The following is a 19,941-nucleotide window of genomic DNA, read 5'->3' as shown; positions in this document are numbered from 1 at the left end:
TATAAATATTGATTTATATGTAAATATTGATTTATTGAGACATACAGCTTGGTTCGTCTTTCTTTCCTTATAACTAATACAAATTCTCTGTATACTGTCGATGTCATGTCACTATTTTATTGTGCATAAATATATACTGTATGTATTATATCATAGCAGTTTTACACTTCTACATAACATCAAGGAATATAATCATGATCCATGTTCAATAGACATTTTTATTTAACCTTAATTTCATTTAAAAAAAAGTCTGACCTCTGTACTTGTGAAAATATTAAATCAAGTCCTTTGCCGTCATAGTTGACGGTGATGGAGTTTTTTTTGCTAATCAAATTTCTTTGTAGTTGTTCTATCTTGACCTGTCATCGCATTTCATCAAACAACACAGGAAGGAGGGGTAACATGCCTTTATTAGGGTAAAAAAAATATTTACAGCTCACATAACACATAACTGATTGGGGGCTGAGTTTGTTGAGATGCTTGGAGATGATAAGAGATTTAGGTGGGAGGGGAGACAGAGCAGTGTATGTAGAAAGGAGAGTTAATCCACAGGCACTGGCAGGTCCTGGTAGTTGTTGACCTCTGGATAGCTGTGATTGATCTCAGGTTGTTCACCGTTGAGCTCAGCGTATTCTACTGAACCCTGCTGACACACAGAGCACACCCATTAAGCACTGTCACACCTAATTAAGACATAGTGCACACAATGCAAAGCAGTTCAAACTGAAGCACACATCAATGCTGCCACTAAGTAGTACATTTACATCTCAGAACATATAATACGTTCAACAAAATCAAACAAAAGCACTTCTAATAAGGTATGTGCAGCAGACTTACCTCTGCATGTGTTCAAATCTGATTTTAAACTGCATCTTCATCCATCTCCTCAAACACCTAAGTGCTAACCCTTATTTACCCGGGTGCAAAACCTAATAACACACTCCAAAAGGAGACTCTCTATGTTTTTTTCTCTCAACATCAACTTCCTGAGAAGCAGACAAACCATAATAAGGGTACGTATTTAACAGGGGCTACTGTCAGACCAAACCACATTATCAGTCATCAAGATGATACCCTGATGAAAGAACCAAGTACTTTTAGATCATGAGGTCACATCCATAGTTTATTATTTCAAATTCCTCTGTTTAACTGCCTCTAACATCATGCAGGGAAAAAGCGTGCAGTCAGGAACAGTGGTGATTAAGGCATGCTGGGGGACAGTGTGCAGGGCTGAGATGGGCCTAGAGGTAATTTGACTGGACCACAACGTTGATCTGACTGGTCGATAGGGAAGGAAGCCCCGGCCCAAATGCCTTTGTTCTTGTCTGGAAACTGTGACAGCCGTTTCCCTCTCGCTCAGGATTATGGGCCTGCGGAGGGTCATTGTGACCAGGAGGGAACGAGGCAGCCAAAGCAGGGACATGAGGGTGGTTTCAGTAAGTAATAAGTAAGTAAGTATCATACATGAGTAATTAGACTATTAAAAACTTATTTGACTTTTCATGTTTCATGTGGAATGTAAAGATTATCCTGATTTAGTTCATCTACTTCTCATAATTCTCTCAACTACACAGAGAACACATTAAAACCTAAAACCAATGTTAAGATTAAACTAGAGTAGCATTCCCTGAAGATAATGATTAGTGGAAGCACTAACTCTGACTGGCATCATTTTCCAATTACTATAATCAGTTATAGATCAGTTATATAATGAATTATACTGTAAATGCAATGGGAGTGAATGGGGACTAAACACATAATATCTGCATGAATCTTTAATACATGATGGTGCATAATTCAATATACTATATAATATGGTTTCCATATACTTTAATGCATTATATAACTCACAATGACTCATCAGATTATGTATAGTTATAATGTGCTTGTGTACAGTTGATTAGTCATTGTGAGCATCTTTTAATATGAATATAGTTTTTAATTCATATAATAGCTGAGATATAAATACAATGTTTATGGGATCACAGACCCATCTATTAAAGAATTAGTAAAGTATGATTTGACAGATATCTATAGTGCAGACAGTGTGAACGATTCTCAAGTTACAGGTGTTTAAAAAAACAAAGAACAGTAAGAAGTACCACCAGCAAGACAGTATGAGTGTGATTGTAGCATATTACTCACATAGTCATGATGGTCAGTAGCACCTGTAGGGAAAAGTATCACAGGTTACGTATGTGTGTATTGGGCGTGTGTCCTGCTCACTCACTAGCTGACCTCAGAATGATTAATTACACATTTGACAGATATGACGACGTGTCTGACCTTGCTGACTCACATGTTCCTCCTCTGCAGAAGCCTTTGTTTTGCTTCAGAGAGAAAAAAAAGCCTGTCCCTGACATCTGAGTCAATATTTAGAATATTCCCTCTCACTCTTACCGATGTTTCAACAATTCACGATTCTTTTGTCACTGTTGAACAGGAAACATTAGGAGTCCCATGGACTGCTTGATAGACACGTCAACATTTAGGTGCTGTTCTAATAACAGGAAGTTCCTTCCAGCAGTAACAGGATATGTTCACAGCTCTGGCCTAAGCAAACTCTCCTATTAAAAATACAGTCTTCACCTTGGACATAATATTTGGTGTGATATAGAAGTTTCTCTACTATCATCAGGTTACAGTGATGTTTTGGGTTTTTTGCCACTTGAGGGCAGTGCAACAAGGTGAACACAACATTTACAGTTTTAAGTTGATGTTTGTGTAAATAGCAATGATTTGCAAACGTGTTTGCTACTAGCACAGAGTAACGTTAATCCATTGGGAGTCGTGTTTCTGATCACCCAAGTCAAATTTCATTTTTACTCTTCTTTTGGCTCTGTTTAGTTTTCAACAAACTGAGATAAATGTCTGTTGTTTCTTTTTAGCTGCTACACACTCAACTATGTTCACCAGCTAGTCACTATTTTGTTTCCTGTTTGGTGCTAGGCAAGTAGTGTACAGTTGGGTATACCCAAGCTTTTTTGCTAAAAACAGTGACCTGCTGCAGCTGGAAATGACACCTATGAGAGCTGTGAGAGTGAACCAAAACAATGAGCTAAGAGATGCTGAAACCTTTAACTGTGTTGAAGGGAAATGCAGAGTTGGGCTATATTGTCCTTGGTTTCATCACTATAAGCGACGTCTTTCACATCACATGATAATTTTTTATATTTTTGATGTAAAAATATGAATCAGTGCAGCTTTAAAGATTTAAACTCACCATGTGGGGCGTTTTGGAGCTCGCTGTACACAGTGTCTGTGCCTTTTTTCAGCGGAACTGTTAATGTAAATTCAACACATTAGCCTTCTACAACATCCAAAGTTTACATTGCTGCTGTAGATATTGTCTGTTTGATGTACCATTAACATAAACCTAAAAATAGGCAGACAATTGTCACATTCTGTAACTGCCAGCTCCAGCATGAAGGGACCTCGAGCGCTGGAGCATAACGAAGAAGGGGCCGGTATCAGAAAACCAGCCCAGCAATTAGCTCAGCCCTTCCTGTTTATAAGTTCTGCAACGGTTCTGGAAATCCCAGCAGTTACAGCAACCTGAAGATGTCTTAATTATGGGTAATTAGGCTCCTCCCAGGAAGTGTTGGTCTGTCTTATCAACTATTAAGGAATGTTGGCCAAGCAGCAAAAATTGTTTTTAGCAGTAAGATCCGCAATGGAAGAAGATGCAGAATGCTTAAAAAATAGATATCAAAGTAATATGAGTGAGTAATGAGTTTGAAGGGGTGAGAAAACTGTTTACCTTGGGCAGAATCTGCCGCCCGGGTATGCACTACCTCAGTGTACTCCACATCAGGCTCGTTGGACATCATGCTGGTCTCCTCGTCATTGGCTGCTTGGAGCACATATACAAAATTCTCTATGAAAAGTGCTAAATAGTAGTCTGCATGACTTATTGTACTCTACTCAACTCCTTATCTTATTGCTATAATGATAATGTTTTCTTAAGCATCAAGCATAACGAGTTCATGTCTCTTTCCAAAATCAGCTTTCTTGCTATATTTTTCAGCTAACAGTGCATCCTGAAAGTGCAGTTACAGATATCACAGGCTAACATATTCAACTCTGTGCCAGCTGGGTAAACTCTATCCACTGATAAAGACAGTGTGAACCACTTGAAAGCTCCAGAAACAGCTAGTAGGTGGACCTTGAGTTAGTAAGAGTGTAATTGACATTACTTAATCTGTTAGCTGTATCTGACTCTTTTCTGCTTGTGTAACAGTTACCCTAAGTTATCTGGTACTTGAGGACATACAGTAGTGACTGCTACCCAGTCAAAGTAAATTTAAGGAACTTGAACGTTCTCCCAGGTCAACCCATGCAAATATACAATCTTACATGTTATCATTAGGTATTTTAAGTTAGAGCATTGAGTAAAAACTGTTTGACAAGCCCAGCTCACCTGCTTCAGGTGGTCGCTCACTCCACACACTGGTGACTGCTCTGTCCACTCTCACTGTGAGACATAGGAAGACAGACGTGCACATGGTGAGCCATCTGACAAACTCAACCCATTGTACTGTAGTAGTAAAGAATCTGCAACAATGAGAAGCAATAAAAACATACCTCAATAGGTAATTAAGTGTAACAGAGTTACAGAGCCACAGGTTTGAATATCACCTGACATCAAGCTGATGTGTTTGAATGTTCTCTTATTAAAGGAATAGTGTGACATTTTGGATTTTTTAAATTTTGTTTAGTTAGATGAGAAGACCAACATCACTTGCATGCCTGTCCAATAAATTGAAGAAAAATATGAAGCAAGGGGACTAGCCGGCCTGACTCTGTCAACACTTAACAGCACTTCTAATGCTAACTAATGTCTTGTTTAAGCTAGTAATCTTGGTTTTATGGGGAGTATGTGGAGTTCTTTTTGGCCAAGTTACTACACTTAAATAAATATAATAGTCCTGAATGTACAGTAAAAAAGTTAGCTGTTTCATTGTTTCCAGTCTTTATGCTAAGCTAACCAAACCAAACCATATTCAGGCTGTAGCTTCATATATAACAAACAGATATTAAACTGATATTGACCTTCTCGTCAAACTCCCAGCAAGAAAGTGCTTTTTAAAAAAAAAAAAAAAAAAATCAAATTATTCCTTTAATATTTTCAGACTGTATTCTGTTCTAAAGGCATTAATGGATAAGACACACAATTGGGGCATATCTCCACACTTTGGCCTGTTGTCTTCAATGTATTGCTCCCAAGACAAAACCAGCAACAAAGAAGCTGATTTAAAAATTGTCATCTTGTATACACAATCTTCCATTGCTTTCTGTACAATGGGCTGTTAATTCAGCAGCGACTGCACAGTACGTTCTGGCAAAACAACATCCCATTGCAACTTCCCGGTTGGTAATGTAATCTCACACAGAGCTCAACCAAGGCTTATGTGATTAATTTCCTCCACCTGCTGCATGCATTCAAACTTGCCTGGCCTGAAACAAAATAAACTCTATCCACCCTAACACTACCAGTTTTATCAACAGTGGACACCCCCCTCCATCTCCTCCACCCCCAACCTGCTCTGTGCCCACATAGGAAGTTTCTTGCAGACTCCATTGTTTCAGCTTCTAAAGGAAGTCTCTGTTGTGCATTCCTTTTTAGAAAATGAATCGACTCAATGTCATACTGGTATTCTCACTTTGGACCTGTTCTGATATGGTAACACCATGCTGAGCACATAAAGTACCGTTAATACATGCATAATAATATTACACATTCTTGCACTTAGCATTTTGTTTTGCACTACACAAGTTTTCAGCACATGAATTGAGCCTGAGATGCAGCTGGAGCAAAATGAATGGTAATGACACGCTTCTAAATAAAAAGCAACTTCTTTATTCTACAAGTGTCTCTTTCAGCCAGTCAAGGGATAAACCAAAAATATATACACACATTTCCTTTGGTGATAAAAAATGTATATACAAATCAAACAGTCACCAACCCCCCTTTTTTAAAAGATGCATATCAGACAAAAAGAGCAGTTTCAACATTAAAGGACATGCAATCACACAGACATGGCGAAAGAAGAAACAGAAGACAAAGACAGTAATATTATGTATAAATCAAAGGCCATCTAGATTGTAGGTGGAGGGGAGAGGGAGCAGTGGGTGCACATTTTTTTGTGTTGTAACGTGCCCCTCCTTTTCATCTATGAAGAAAATGTCCAAATCCTACACCACATGGTGTGACAAGCAGGATTACTGCCTTTTCATTTCTTGCTCTCAGTCTTTTTTTTAGAACTTCATTTTCTTTGAAAGTTTGCTTTAAAAAATTGAATTCAAGTCCCTCCCACATCAGGGTGCCTCTACACTGTAGCTGGGATACTGTAGCTGCTCCTGTTGCTGAAGTCAGCGGGAAGCGACGCCACGCTATCTCGCGTCCCATTGGTCACTCTCCCCTCCGTGACATCATAGAGCGGCGCTGCGCCTGGAAGAAGATGATAATGGGCGCTCTAAGCAGCTTGCAACACTTGACAGTCAAAGCCATGTTCTATGATTTAACTATTCAAGCAGCTTCTTCCTGCATAAACACAGTAGAGTTTACTTCCTACTGCATCTGTGTTCTAACAACATCCTACTTTTCCTGCCACGGGAATACACACACAAACACAATGTACATGCAAAACGTCAGAGACAGACGGAGACAATGCACTCACACACACACACACACACACACACACACACACACACACACACACACACACACACACACACACACACACACACAGACAGACAGACAGACAGACAGACAGACAGACAGACAGACACACAGACATGATATTGTGCTTGTATGAAAACTTAAACAGGATAAATCTACAGCAACATAGACAGTTACATACACAAGAAGTAGCCAGGTTACAACAGTATGACCCCTGCATGCATATTAGAACATGGATCATGGAAGTGAGTATGGATCACTACGGCTACTACACAAAACATGCCATGGCAGTTGAGGCGAAGGAAATGACCTATGGCTGTTAAAGTAATGACTGGTGAGGACAGTCGGTGGTAGGCTACGCACAAGAATAGTAAAACCAAGCTACCTGTAGCTGCGTTATAAACCTCTGTGTCGTGGGTTAGAGTCAATCTTAAAGAGTCATCTGATTTAGGGCTCGAAGGCTTTCTGAGAAATGGTGAAAATAAAGTCAACTCTGGCAGCAGCACAATCAAGGAGAAATCTACTCAATGCCAAATTATCTGAAGCAGAAAAAACTATGAAAAAATTCTGACACAAACGAGTAATGTACTTAAACAACTATATTGATGGTTTTGCATGTTGTAGCCTATTGAAGGTGAAGCATGATGCTGCTTCTTCAAAATAAGGTATTGTCACCACAACACACTATGTATTGTGTATTGTGCATTGTGTTGTGTTTAGCACATGGAAAACATGTTGAATGCATTTCCTTATAAAACATTTGTAAAGGAACCTTTTTAAACCTGAGCTTTGCATCCATGTTTGCTAGCTTGCAGTCTTCATCTTCCTTCCATTTGCTGAAATGTTTCTTGGCGCATTACTGCCAAACGTCATACAGTAAAACCATTGGCAATAATGTGTAGCATCAGTGTTCACGTGTTTCTTACACACAAGATACAAACAAAATGAGGCCCAACCATGGATGTATAAAGAGAACTGGATAAAGCGTCGGAGGATTCTTCCTCTTTGCTTTTGCATCTTTGGGCCCATAGAGCACTGGGTTAGGGTTAGAGTAACCCTTAGAGCACTAGCAACTTCAGCTGGCCATGTCAGCTACTCACAGTTTAGCCCTCAAGCTAACTTGAATGGCGATAAAACAATCTTATCATGCAACTCTTCTGTGATTGGGCCAAGTAGATCAAATTCTGATTGGGATTTGTGACACTCAGAAAAATGTATCTACTGATTTACAGATATCTCTTTTACATTGTAAGTCTATGTTTAGTTTAGTTTATCTATATTTGTTCAAGACAGTGTACATTAATGAACATTTGTACACATTAAATGCATCCAATTGAGGCTAAAAAAAGGATAGTTTCCATTGGCAGTCCCCCTGCCAGGAGCAAGGCTATGGGAAATAACTATTTTTCATATTATACACCATACATACTCTATATCTTTACTTACTTAATTATGGTCCCACTTTTAGTCTCTATTCTGACACTTTGAAGTATTTCAGATATTTCACAGCAACCTTTTTTGGCTAAAATTATGCTTTAAAAAGTATATATTTGCTTAGTGTTCTACATGTCTGGCTTTCTGACAATTTATTCATGTTTACACAACTTGTCAATGAGACATTTTTCATATAATAGCAATCTCTCAATGGGCTCAAACATGCAAAACAACAAGTACGGTTCTTGTAAGTCTATATGAATAGGGACACAACACTATCAGACCATCAGCCATCTCAGCCAGCTAATACGACTAGATACACTGTCACCTCTCTACGATATCTGTCACATTCAGAGGAAGCAAGTAGTCGAACCAACTCACACTGACAATTCAGCAGCTGCTTCTCTTCTACCTATAATAAGAGAGGAGAGGTGAGACGAGCAAGAGGAAGGAGGAGGAGGAGGAAGGTTGGTTTTCATACACAGTTAGATATACGAGGCCTGAGTCGCTGGAGGACTGTAGGTCTCTCTACCTCTCTTGGATCTGTAGTACAGCACAAACAGCAAGGCCAGCACCGCCAACACCAGCAGACAGATCCCCCCAATCAACGCTTTCTTCCACAATGCCATGCGAACTATGGAGAGAGAAACACACACAGAGAAGAGAGAGTCAGTAACAAACAAAAACACAAGGAGGAAGTAGGAGAATGAGTAAAACAGGACAGGATGACAAAGGTTGCTTTAGAGGAGAAAGGTGAGGCAGCAGAGCGAAAAACAGGGTCGAAAAACAATGACACAAAGGTCGAGGTTACTAAACAACAACATGTATGCTTAATGTACACTGATTAAACCTCTAAAATCTGAAGAACTGGTACCACAAAACAATCTCTATAGTTCATGAACTCCTGTGTAACTGCACTGAGTATCTGCTGATACGATATGAAGTCAGAGATACAGTTCTGTCTTATTTTCTTTGGCAGCAATACAGAGATATTCCCTTCTTAATGATTTAAGTGAGCCTCAAAGTTGTATCAGAGAATGCTAAAGTCAGAGGTGGGAGCTCACAGCTGTCAATGTTCGCATTAGCCTCTGGAAGACGCTGCTATGACTTACTCAAAGGCTCCAGATACCTTCATTAGTAACATGTAAGAGCTCCTTTACTTCCAGCCTTCAGAGATAAATCAATATCCCAGGTGTTTAGAAACTTGATCACTTCAGTGTCCCTGATCTTTAATATTGGCTATAAAAGGGTTAGAGTTAGGGTTAGTCTATATGCTAGGACTTTGAAGAACTGGTGCAAATTGAGTAAAGATGAGTTCATTTGGGTTGAGTCTAGTAGCTGATTGTATTTCATAAAGAGATATAAGAAAGTGTTCTGGAGGAAAATACCAGGAAGAACTGGACTTCCTGCTATGTTCTGAGATCAGTGTGAGTCTGAGCTGAGACACACACACACACACACACACACACACACACACACACACACACACACACACACACACACACACACACACACACACACACACACACACACACACACACACACACACACACACACACACACACACACACACACACACAGTCACTGCAATGCTAGGAGGAAAAGCATTGTTATGCTGACTCATTGTGGGTTGAAAAGTTTGTTGATTCTGTGATGACACTCTAGGTCATGTATAATCTGGTGTAATTGTGACCACACCCTGCTGTGATCTGCTCCACAGGGTTAGTCATCTCTTGATTCTCACCAATCGCGCCCCTGGACCTAAACTATGTTCCTCTACTTTTTGTTTAAAGGTATTTTTCTTCTCTTTTGATAAGGATGGTAGATATAGATAGATCAGATCAGACATCACAGAACTGTTGGGATTACTACAAAATGTACAGTCTCACCCTCTATGGTGACCGGCTTACTGCTGACAACAATGTTGGCAGGGTTGATGGCTTCACAGAAGTACATGCCGCTGTGATGTTTGGCCAAATCTTTGATCTGGAGGTTTGTGTTATTGGAGTTGGTTGTGTTGGTGTGCAGTGGATTTTCCTTCCCAACACGGTACCACTTGAAGGTAACAGGTGGTGTTCCTTGGACACCACATATCAAGTAAAGATGATCTCCCTCATAGATTTCTCCCAAGGTGGGGACGACGGTCAGAGTCGGGTGTGAAAGAGGCACTGGGAGAAAAAAAACAGCAAACATATTTAGAAACAACTTCATTTGCATGAATTAAATGATTGAAGGGTGTTAAGTAGTGTTGTTCAGGGTTGTTGTTAGTGTTAAAAACTACATGCAGCAACCTGTTGACTGATTTGAATATATTGTCCAGTGTTGATGAAGCAAATCAAAAACATACTAAACAGATTTGAATATTTACCTATGACAGTAGCTTCAAGTCTTTCACTGAGCGGAGGTTGTAGTTGCTTGTGACCATTATATGCCTGGCATATATACTTTCTTATGTCATCAGTGCGATTGATGGTGGCTGTGAAGCGTGCTTCTTCAGAGGGCTTCTTGACGGTGATCATGCCCAGTGGATCGTAGCCATATATCAGGGTGTAGTTTATCGGCAGGGTGCCAATGCTTGAGTTACAGAGGATCTCAAAGGGCCGTCCGAGGATCACCCTGCCAAGCACCGTGATCTTTGGAGTGGAGACAAGAACTGAAGAGGAGAAAGGGAAAAACAAAGTGGGGGCTTATCCTATGAATCAATAACTTCAACCCTTTTCATGCATGGAATATGTAACCTAACCTGAATGATTTCTGTCACTCAGACATCGTGAAAACCCTCCTCACAACTTCATTCTGCTATCATTACAGAAAAAGCCACAACACTTCCATGTTATTTGGCACCTTGTGCGTTAGCGGGATCAAATGTTAATTTTATCATTTAACATTAGGCAGCCAATTTTACTTTTTAGTGTCCGCATCTTCATAGCATGATAGGACAGTAAGTTGGGACCAGCGTTAACAGATTTTTTGGGCTATTTGGGGCAGAGGAAGCTGTGAACACAAGTTGATATGGAAAACAACTTTTTAACACATTCAGCAGGTACAGAGGAACATTAACATTCATTTGAAGCCATGTTTCTGGCCACTTGATGACTGTACTAATTTACATGTAAATCCAAAACCTTTCAGCTCTGTCTTTGGTCTCCACCATATCCTGAGGGAAATATCTGTTTCTTGAGCTGATAATGCTGCTCCATATTCATCATCTAGCTGCTAACTGTGTCTTCCTGTTTGATGCTGGACAGGTAGAATATGGTAGAGTTTTAGAGCTTTAGTGCTGTATCCGAACACATATAACAATATTTAAAAAATAACAGTTAAGTTACAGGCCAGAACAATAAGCTGAAAGATGAAAAATCCCAGCAGAGTTAAGGTGAACTGTAGTGGTTTCACTATGAGTGACCTCTTTCATATTACACATAGTCATTTGATCCATTTTAATGTAGAAATACTGATTATAATCAGTGATGGGAATAATTCCATTTAAATAAACAGCGTTACTTTTTTCAGTAACGGGTAATGTAACTAATTACTATTTCCATCGTTACAATGCCGTTACGTTACTTAATTAAATGAAGCACGTTACAAACTGAAGTTAATCTACTCAGCGAACCTGTTCTCATCCAACTTTGCTCTCAGCCACAAAAGCTGCAAAGCCGTTTTTTTTGTTTTGTTTTTTTGGACAGGGAAACGGGAGAAGGGAGGGGCGGGACAACCGTGATGATGATTGGTTAAGGCAGAGTAAGATTTCGTGGTAAGCTAATCAGAGGCCAAACAGTGTTTACACACAGACGACACATGCACACACTCTAACCTAATGAAGCATCTCTCAACGGCACACGCCACTACAAAACTTGTGGCCAAAAAGACACATACATATTTATACTTTTTTAAAAACTATTATTTTTTAAAGTAACGCAATAGTTACTTTCCCTGGTAACTAGTTACTTTTATAATGGAGTAATTCAGTTACTAACTCAATTACTTTTTGGGAGAAGTAACTATAACTATAACTAATTACTTTTTAAAAGTAACGTGCCCAACACTGATTATAATAATTATCATTCGCTTATTTGCTTACATTTTCTGGATACTCAGTCACACATTAATGCAGGTGACATGAATAAAAACTCTCCTCAACAATTTACTCATTAGCAGTGTTTCATGGTTTACTAAACTGATTTTTCTGATTAAGAGATATGAGGACAACATGTAAAATTGCTGACACATAGGCTTAAGTTCACTGTTAATGTGTCCAGTACATTTTAAATCTGAAAGAGGCAAGTAAACTCACGTTTAGGACGGACGGTCAGGATTCTACTTTGTTTCATGATGCCCTTGGCTGTAGCTGTGCAGGTATAGTTGAAATCAGCACTCAGGGCCTTGCCTTGAAATACTCCAGCACCCCTTGAGATTAGGTAAGCATCAGATGGCTCCAGAGTGTACATCAACTCTTCCTTGTGGAGTCTTTCGAAGGCAAGGCTTTCACTTTTGCAGGTTAGTGTCAGTGGTTCCCTTCGAAAGACTTCAGCTGGAGACATGGTGAGAGTGGGCACTGAAAACAACTCTGTGGGTAGAAAAAAAAGTCATGACACATGAAACACCTAGAGACATCAATATTCTTAGGATAAAAAGCATCATATCTGAGGTGGAACACAGGTCTACTCACCAGTCACTGAAATGTTCATTGTGGCAACTTTCACTACCTTTCCTATCTCTAACCTGCACTCAAACTCCCCTGAGTGCTTTGCCAGTGCGACCAGGCTGTGGTTGAGTTTGTCTTTAGTGCCGCTGCCGAGAAGTTGGGTCCCCTGGCTCAGGATCAGCTGAGTTGTTTGAGAACTGTATCGAGGTCCTCTGAGGGAGCATGTGATGTCTAGTGTGTCTCCTTCATAGATCTTGTAGTTAGGGAAAATCTCCAAAACTGGTGTGTAGGGTAACTCTAAGGAGACAAAATCAATGGAGAAAAAGCCCTGAGGCCGGGCTGATGCTTTGAAAAATAAAGAAACATCAAAACTCTACATACCTTTGACTGAAACCGTGATGATGTTGCTTTGCTCAGACCTGAAGGAGTCTGGCACTACCACCACAGTGTAGGCACAGTGAAATTTGTGGTAGCCAATGCTGGTGAAGCGAAACTTGATCTCAGCGTAGTTGGAGCTGACCTGCTCCTCCTTGATCTCTTTGGAGTTATCGTAGAAATAGAAAATGATGGATCCTGTCTCACCGGGTGCTGTGCATCTGGCTGTTACCTCCTCCCCCTCATTGACCACAGCCTTGTTAAGATGGAGCTCTGGTTTTGACAAGCCTGGAGACACAAATGGAAAGGAATATGCTCAGATTCTAAGTATTAGCACAACAAAGCTTCTGAAAGTTTTATTGCACCATCCTCTGCTAATGAATACATTCTCCCACTTGCTGTTGCTCCCAAACATATCATTCCAGTCTCATAACATTTAAAATGATTTCTTGATAATGCAAATACTTGGCATCCGGTCTTCACTCTACATTGGCAATAATGTTGTGAAAAATTTAAAAAATCCCAGAGATTGGAGTATCTTGCAGACAGATGCTTAAACACACTTTAAAACCTGTTGTAGTATCACTTTAAAATAAAATTGCTCATAATTGTAGTGTATTAACTTCATCTAAGCACATTCAAATTCAGGTAAACTTGAGTCAAACAAACCTGTCACTGTGAGTTTCTGATACTCGCTGACCTCACTTTTGTCCTCAATGTCGACCTGGCATGTATATTTGCCTCTGTTGAAGGCTCTGGCCATGGGCAGTGGGTACAGAAGATCCTCCGAGCTGGTGGTGGTCTTGGTATAGACCGGGACCCTGTCCTTGAATATGGTGTACTGACGATTTAGTACCTCCTGGCCTTTGCTGCTGACATCGGCATGGCATCTCACTGTCACATTGGTGTCCCGAGGGACATCATTACTGGGCTCCATGGACAGGATGACTTCTCTTATTGTAAATACTGTGGAGTGAGTTTAAAACATGTATTAACAATCAGCTGATTTACAAGATATACTACGGCCCTGAAAAAGAGTGGGCTGCTTACTTTGAGCCTAAAGTTTGAGCTCATTCATTTGATCAGGCTGAAAGCTTTAGCTATAGTTACCTAAGTAAATGTTTAGATTTTTTGTAGTAGCAGTACATTTTAATAATGATTTTGTGCATTGAAATCTACAAAGCCATCCTTGGGGTCACATATTGTCTCTAAAGTTTAAAACCATATGCATTAAAAATGGTATCTTGTTAGAAGTGTGTGTGCAGTAATGTTCACATACAGGTGACAGGTGAGTTGAATGGTTTCCCTGATGAGGAAAGGCTTTGTTATGTGTTTCTGGTGAAGCTGAAGACATATTCAAGTTTTATTGCTATTCAAGGAACAGTTTGACTTTTTTTCTTTTAACCAAGAGTAAGATAAGAAGCTCAATATTTCAGCTAAAGAGCTTTGGGTAAACACAGGCTAGCTCTTTCCAGTCCTTATGCTAAGCTAAGCTAGTTTCAAATTTACTGCAGAAACATAACAATGGTATTATCTAACTCTCAGCAAAAAAGCTAATGAACACATTTCCCAAAAATGTATTCCTTTAAGGGCAGCAGTCATATCTTTTAGCAACACTTTCTGAATTTATAATTATTTAAAATGTCTTTTATTTGTAAAGTGTGGGAGAGGAAACACAGTCAAGTTAGTTACATTGTTTTATGTAAAGTATTCTTTTCTGACAAATTCTTCACTACACCAATACATTGTTGCCCTTTTTCCTAATTAACTTTGTATGTTGCAAGAGTAACTTGGAGATGTATTTGTAGCATTTTGTAGTCTTACTGCTTCATTTGAAAGTTAGTAAGTTGTGATTTTTGCTGTGTTTCTCCAGTTTGACTCTTAGAATGTGGATATGTTGATGTTTAAGTCCTTTCTTGACCTCTCTATGAGTCTATATGTACATCTTGAAGTTCCTTTGAAACATTAGTCATATACCTGGTACATATAGCCTACAGTTTATTAATTATTGGCATTTGTCTGGATGAAGACAAGCTGCACTAACACAGAGATGACTGTGTGCCTTTTCCTTCCTTTGAGATCTAACATCCACAAATGATTCATTACCTTGTTACGTGGAGATTTCTGAGCCACAATTTGCATTGAAGTGGAATGACAAGAATTTCCTTTTAATCACTCCCACTTCAAATCAACACTGGTGTATGTAGAATGACTCCTGCTGACATTTTGGATTTCTTTTGCCTTCAAATTGAGTTCTACTTAGCTGGAAGCAGGTGTGTTATCATGCAATCATTGACCTCATCCTATGAGACTGATACAAGAAACAATGCTTATATGCATCACCGCTAATGTCTCTGGTAGCTTTCTGATGTTACAAAGCAACAACAATGCCACAGTGGGTAAGGAAGAGTGCTTTCCATCAATGGTAGACACAGCTGTTTTGTTGAGCAGCTTGTTTGGAGACCAGAGGAAAGAGACCAGGTGAGCCCTGGTATGTAATTGTAGATTTTGGCATCCTAACCCACAGACTACATTAATCTACCCTCAATGTCCTGTATAGTTTCTAGGTACCACTTTACAATAAGTCTACCCTTATAAAGGCTTTGTGAATGGTTTATAATTGGCTTGTTAATTAGGTTGTGAACCCTTTAAATTGCTGTTAAAACTCATTGGCAAAAAGGCTAACCATCTGCTTGCAAAATAGTGATCCCATATTTATCTGTCTTGTAAATCTCAGATTGGATTCCTAGCTTTGTCTTTCTATATCGCACCTCTGGCACAACTTGTAACAATAAGCCACTGTGATCTTTGTCTTGTAATAACCTGTGTCAGGCCTCATGAGTCACTCATTTCATATTTGTGAGGAAGGTTTTTCAATCTTTTCATGGTTATCGATCACGTTTTTTTCCTTTCAGGATGCTTTTCAATTCTCAGCCTCATTGTCTCTAATTTATTAACAACAGTAGAACTGCGTCATTCACACGGCCGCTTGTGAGCGGTCTTTTGTCCCAAAAGCCATGAATCCTGTGGCTCACACATGCACAAACAGATAAAAACTAATGAATGATTCACAGAATATGCTTGTCTGAGACTAACAGAGCAACATTCAGTCCTTTTAAGATACAATTTGTATTTCTGATCCTCAGTGTTGTCTGAGATTCAGAGTGTGGCGCACTTTTCAGTAACTTTGAGTGACAACAGCTTACTTTTCCACAGTGTAACCAGAAACAGAAAACATCTGTACATGTACATCAAGCCTCACCAAACCACCCATATGGTTGAGTATTAGACAACAGGCTGCTGTTGTGACTTCAGAGTGGGGTGTTGTGGAGCAGTAAACAAACCAGAAGAAAAAAGGCAGGAAAAGCACTTTGTTAGACAAACAGGCCACTCGGGAAACCTATCACCATCTCAGAGCCCGCTGAATCTGGCCCACACCCAGCATCATTCAGCAGGACCTGGCAGGGCTGATGATGAGAAAAATCAGGCGTCCAGAGCAGAGATCTGCTGTGGGCCTTCAATACATAGCTACATAGCGTGAGACCTGCTCAAGACCAAAGATGTGAGAGATACAGCAGGGATTTAAGGGTGGATGTGAAACTAAAAATATATTTTTCTCACATTAGAAAATAGCTTAATAAGCACTTGCAATTCCTGTTTTGACATTTCCTTTTGACCTCTTTATTGGAGTCACCTAAAACATTCTGTGTGACCACAAACCACAAAAACGCAATTCACAAATTCACTTGAAAAATAGGGATTTTTACTTTCAATCTAGATTTGTTAATGCTCCATTACACATCCTCCATCTCATCTATAGTTGATCCGTACAGACTCATTCCATCAATTGACTCAAAGAGGACAGGGAGGCGTGTGACACTGCTCACCAACAAGTTCCCAACACCATGACTTTTCCACTGCACCACACAGCAGCCATCAGAAAGCTCTGATAACAAACAGGACTGTTTCCACTGACTCACACTGACTCTGAACAAGTGTTTTACTATCTGACAGCTGACTGAGAAGTCTGTCAATCCAAAGTGTTCCACAGAGAAATCATTTTCACTTTTTAATTATCTTGTTAAACAGACACAACTTTCTATGTGCAGGTTGATTTCACCCTAAAACCGAACACGTTGTACTTACTTGACTGTGCATCCACCACTCTCCCTGGATGGAAGTCTTTGAACAAGAAGAAAAAGCAGCAGATTAGAACAAATCTTATCAACCATCTCCTCAAAAAGAAATCCAAACAGCAGATAAAAGAGCAGGAGTCTTACAGCTGGACAGGAGCGTGGAGGTGAGCAGTATTAGGGTTAGGGGGCCCATCCTGTGTGAGGAACACTGCTGGCTGTCCTGGAAGTTAACACACTTGTGAATATGCTGGTTGATGGGCGGTGGGTGGTAGGCAGATGTCGATCTGGTGGGCGGGAGCGGACACTAAGGTGGTGCTCTACCTCAGCCACTCAGTGGTCAGCCAGAGATGGCGGTTATCACCCCGAGCAGCCGTCGGCTTGGCTTAATTTGTCAGGAAGTGAGTGTTGTTTCCTCAGGATGTTCATGCTGCCTGGTTCTTTGCTGTTGTGGAATGTTCTCTGGTCTCCTACATGTATGTGTGTGTGTGAGAAATGGTAGTCACAATAATGTCGTATTACTTGGGGTGCAGTAGTCAGGCCTCTGACCGATGACCTTGGTGAGCATGGCCTGAGCAGGTAGACAGAAGCACAAGAGCAACACAACACACTTTGCGTAGCTGAAGCCCGTTTCCTGAAGTGAAGATAATCGTTTGGCTTGACTACTGAAAACTGTTTCCACTGACATAAATCTCAGCCCGGCTCCTAGAGGACAACTAGGTGGGGCTGTTTTCACTGGTACACACACACTTTCCATCATGACTTACCCAATAAAGTGGGATGTCATTTTTGACTTCAAACATTTGATACAATTGAGAAATTCCACAATTTTTCACTTATGACGGTTCTGAGGTCTTCTGAAGAACTGAACCTGTGGAACAAAGCTGCTGTAGACTAGCTACGAGTCTGAAAATAATAAAAATAACCCTGATAATATTATCTCAGTCTGAGCTTGGGAACACAACATAAAAAGCAGCAGGTCTAGGGTTGAACTGTTGAATTTGAAAGATGTAATCATTTACAGGACAGATTTACCAGGAAAAAGACACTATCCAGATGTGTTGTGGGAATTGTAAGATCCAGTAAGGTTGATTTACACTTGAGGACAAATTTGACTGTTTTTATTTATTTTTTGTAATTTGACTAGTCACATCCAAATTAATGGAGGTTTTAAACAAGGTATCTGCACATTCTATAAGAACAGGTTTAATGACTTAAGACCTTTTTAAAACCTCTAAGAACAAAATAATACCATTGCTGAGACGTGTAATAATGCAAAAGCAGGATTTTACTGTTGTAGTGGGTTGAATATTGAATATATTTGTATAGGACTGCAACTAATAATTAATTTCATTCTTGTTGATCCGTTGCTTATGTAAAATAATCAGAAAATAATAATAATAAATGACATCAACTGAACAATATAATTACACTCAAAACAAATGTAGTGCCTTAACACCTACAATTAAGACACTGACACAAGACATTTTTAGACCTTGAATATCTAAAAACTAAATCTTTTTAAAATATTTTAAACCATCTTTATCAATTAAAGGTAAAACTAATGATTATTTTCATTATCAGTTCATCTGCAGATTGTCTTCTCAGTAAATTGTAAGGTTGATTAGGAAAAAGTTGTTTTCTATCAATTGACTTATTGATTAGTGTCAATAAAACTAAGAGTAAAAAGTAATTAAATGTAATGTAATATTGTAACTATACAAATTCTAAATTAAATTTCAAGATCATTTCATTTCATTTTAGTCCCCTTGTTAAATTGGTTGTTGAGTATGGAAGCCCATTTCCGCCAATATGAGAAAAAAAGATCCTGTAAGTCAATATTATGAGAAACTTTTTCAAAATAATGAGACATGAATAAGTCATAAAATAAGTCATTATTTTGAGTTACTAGGTTAATATTTGGAGAAAGTTTCTCATTATAATGACCTACATATTTGTTTCCCATCACATTGGCAGAAATGGGCTTCCACAGTTGAACGCAGTTAACTCTTGACTGCAAAGAAGATATTCAGGTGTACTTGACTTTCCCCAGCAGAGCCTGAAGACTATAAAATTCACAGTATTGATGTTTGAGAAAAACTCTATTTCAAATGAATCCCAGTCTTAATACTTGAAATGATATCTTAAAATACTCACTATTCCTGATGATTATTTTTCTAGTTCAGAAATATTCAATTAGTCCACAAAACATAATCTGCTGTTCATACACGACATGTGTTAGAGCTCAAAAACATATATAATGCTGATTTAGACTAAATATATAAGGAAAGCACCACAGTCATTTTGTTTCAAAGGCAAATGTCAAAAGCAAAGCCAAAATCCGGTGTTGTATTTGGTTTATTTCATTGATTTCATCTCCTGTCTTATAAACCACAGGCAGCAAAGCAGTCTAAAGTCACAGAGACAAACCTGATTGTTTTTTCCTTTCTTACTACTTTGTTAAAGTCTCTTCTTTTTCTCCAGGTCTAAAATCTTAAAACTCAAAGCAGGATACTTAGAGATGAAGGTGATTGGGGGGCTTTTGGCCGAGAGCCGGTGGAGCAGTCGAGGGGGCTGCTAACACCACGGAGAGAGAGCGCTGGAGCTCAGTGACTGGGTGGATGGTGGGGGACTGATGTGGTGACTGATCCTTACAGTCAGTTATATGG

The 19,941-nt window shown here is 39.4% G+C and overlaps 1 protein-coding gene across 1 annotated transcript; it reads right to left on the bottom strand.

Moving 5' to 3' along the window:
* Window positions 1–403: 403 nt before the first annotated feature.
* On the bottom strand, window positions 404–17,592 carry pecam1b (platelet and endothelial cell adhesion molecule 1b). Its single transcript, XM_053328523.1, has 16 exons — window positions 17,420–17,592; window positions 17,286–17,321; window positions 13,809–14,105; window positions 13,146–13,427; window positions 12,789–13,061; window positions 12,414–12,686; window positions 10,485–10,769; window positions 10,006–10,284; window positions 8,649–8,750; window positions 8,498–8,528; window positions 7,068–7,147; window positions 4,421–4,474; window positions 3,761–3,850; window positions 3,224–3,280; window positions 2,146–2,168; window positions 404–643 (listed from the first exon to the last, which is right to left on the bottom strand). The coding sequence occupies exons 1-16, from the start codon at window positions 17,466–17,468 to the stop codon at window positions 542–544; spliced, it is 2,313 nt and encodes a 770-aa protein (XP_053184498.1). The 5' UTR covers window positions 17,469–17,592; the 3' UTR covers window positions 404–541.
* Window positions 17,593–19,941: the final 2,349 nt, after the last annotated feature.

Source organism: Scomber japonicus, chromosome 2 (assembly GCF_027409825.1).
Source record: "Scomber japonicus isolate fScoJap1 chromosome 2, fScoJap1.pri, whole genome shotgun sequence".
Lineage (NCBI taxonomy): Eukaryota > Metazoa > Chordata > Actinopteri > Scombriformes > Scombridae > Scomber > Scomber japonicus.
This window is presented reverse-complemented; position numbering and strand designations above follow the sequence as displayed.

What these genes read in the sequence shown, in the direction of transcription:
- pecam1b (XM_053328523.1), bottom strand. Translation starts at nt 17,468, where the DNA reads ATGGGCCCCCTAACCCTAATACTGCTCACCTCCACGCTCCTGTCCAGC. An exon ending in GTACTACAGATCCAAGAGAG is followed by an intron (nt 8,529 to 8,648) that starts GTAGAGAGACCT and finishes CTCTTATTATAG; the next exon opens with GTAGAAGAGAAGCAGCTGCT. An exon ending in GGTTTATAACGCAGCTACAG is followed by an intron (nt 4,475 to 7,067) that starts GTAGCTTGGTTT and finishes TATGTCTCACAG; the next exon opens with TGAGAGTGGACAGAGCAGTC.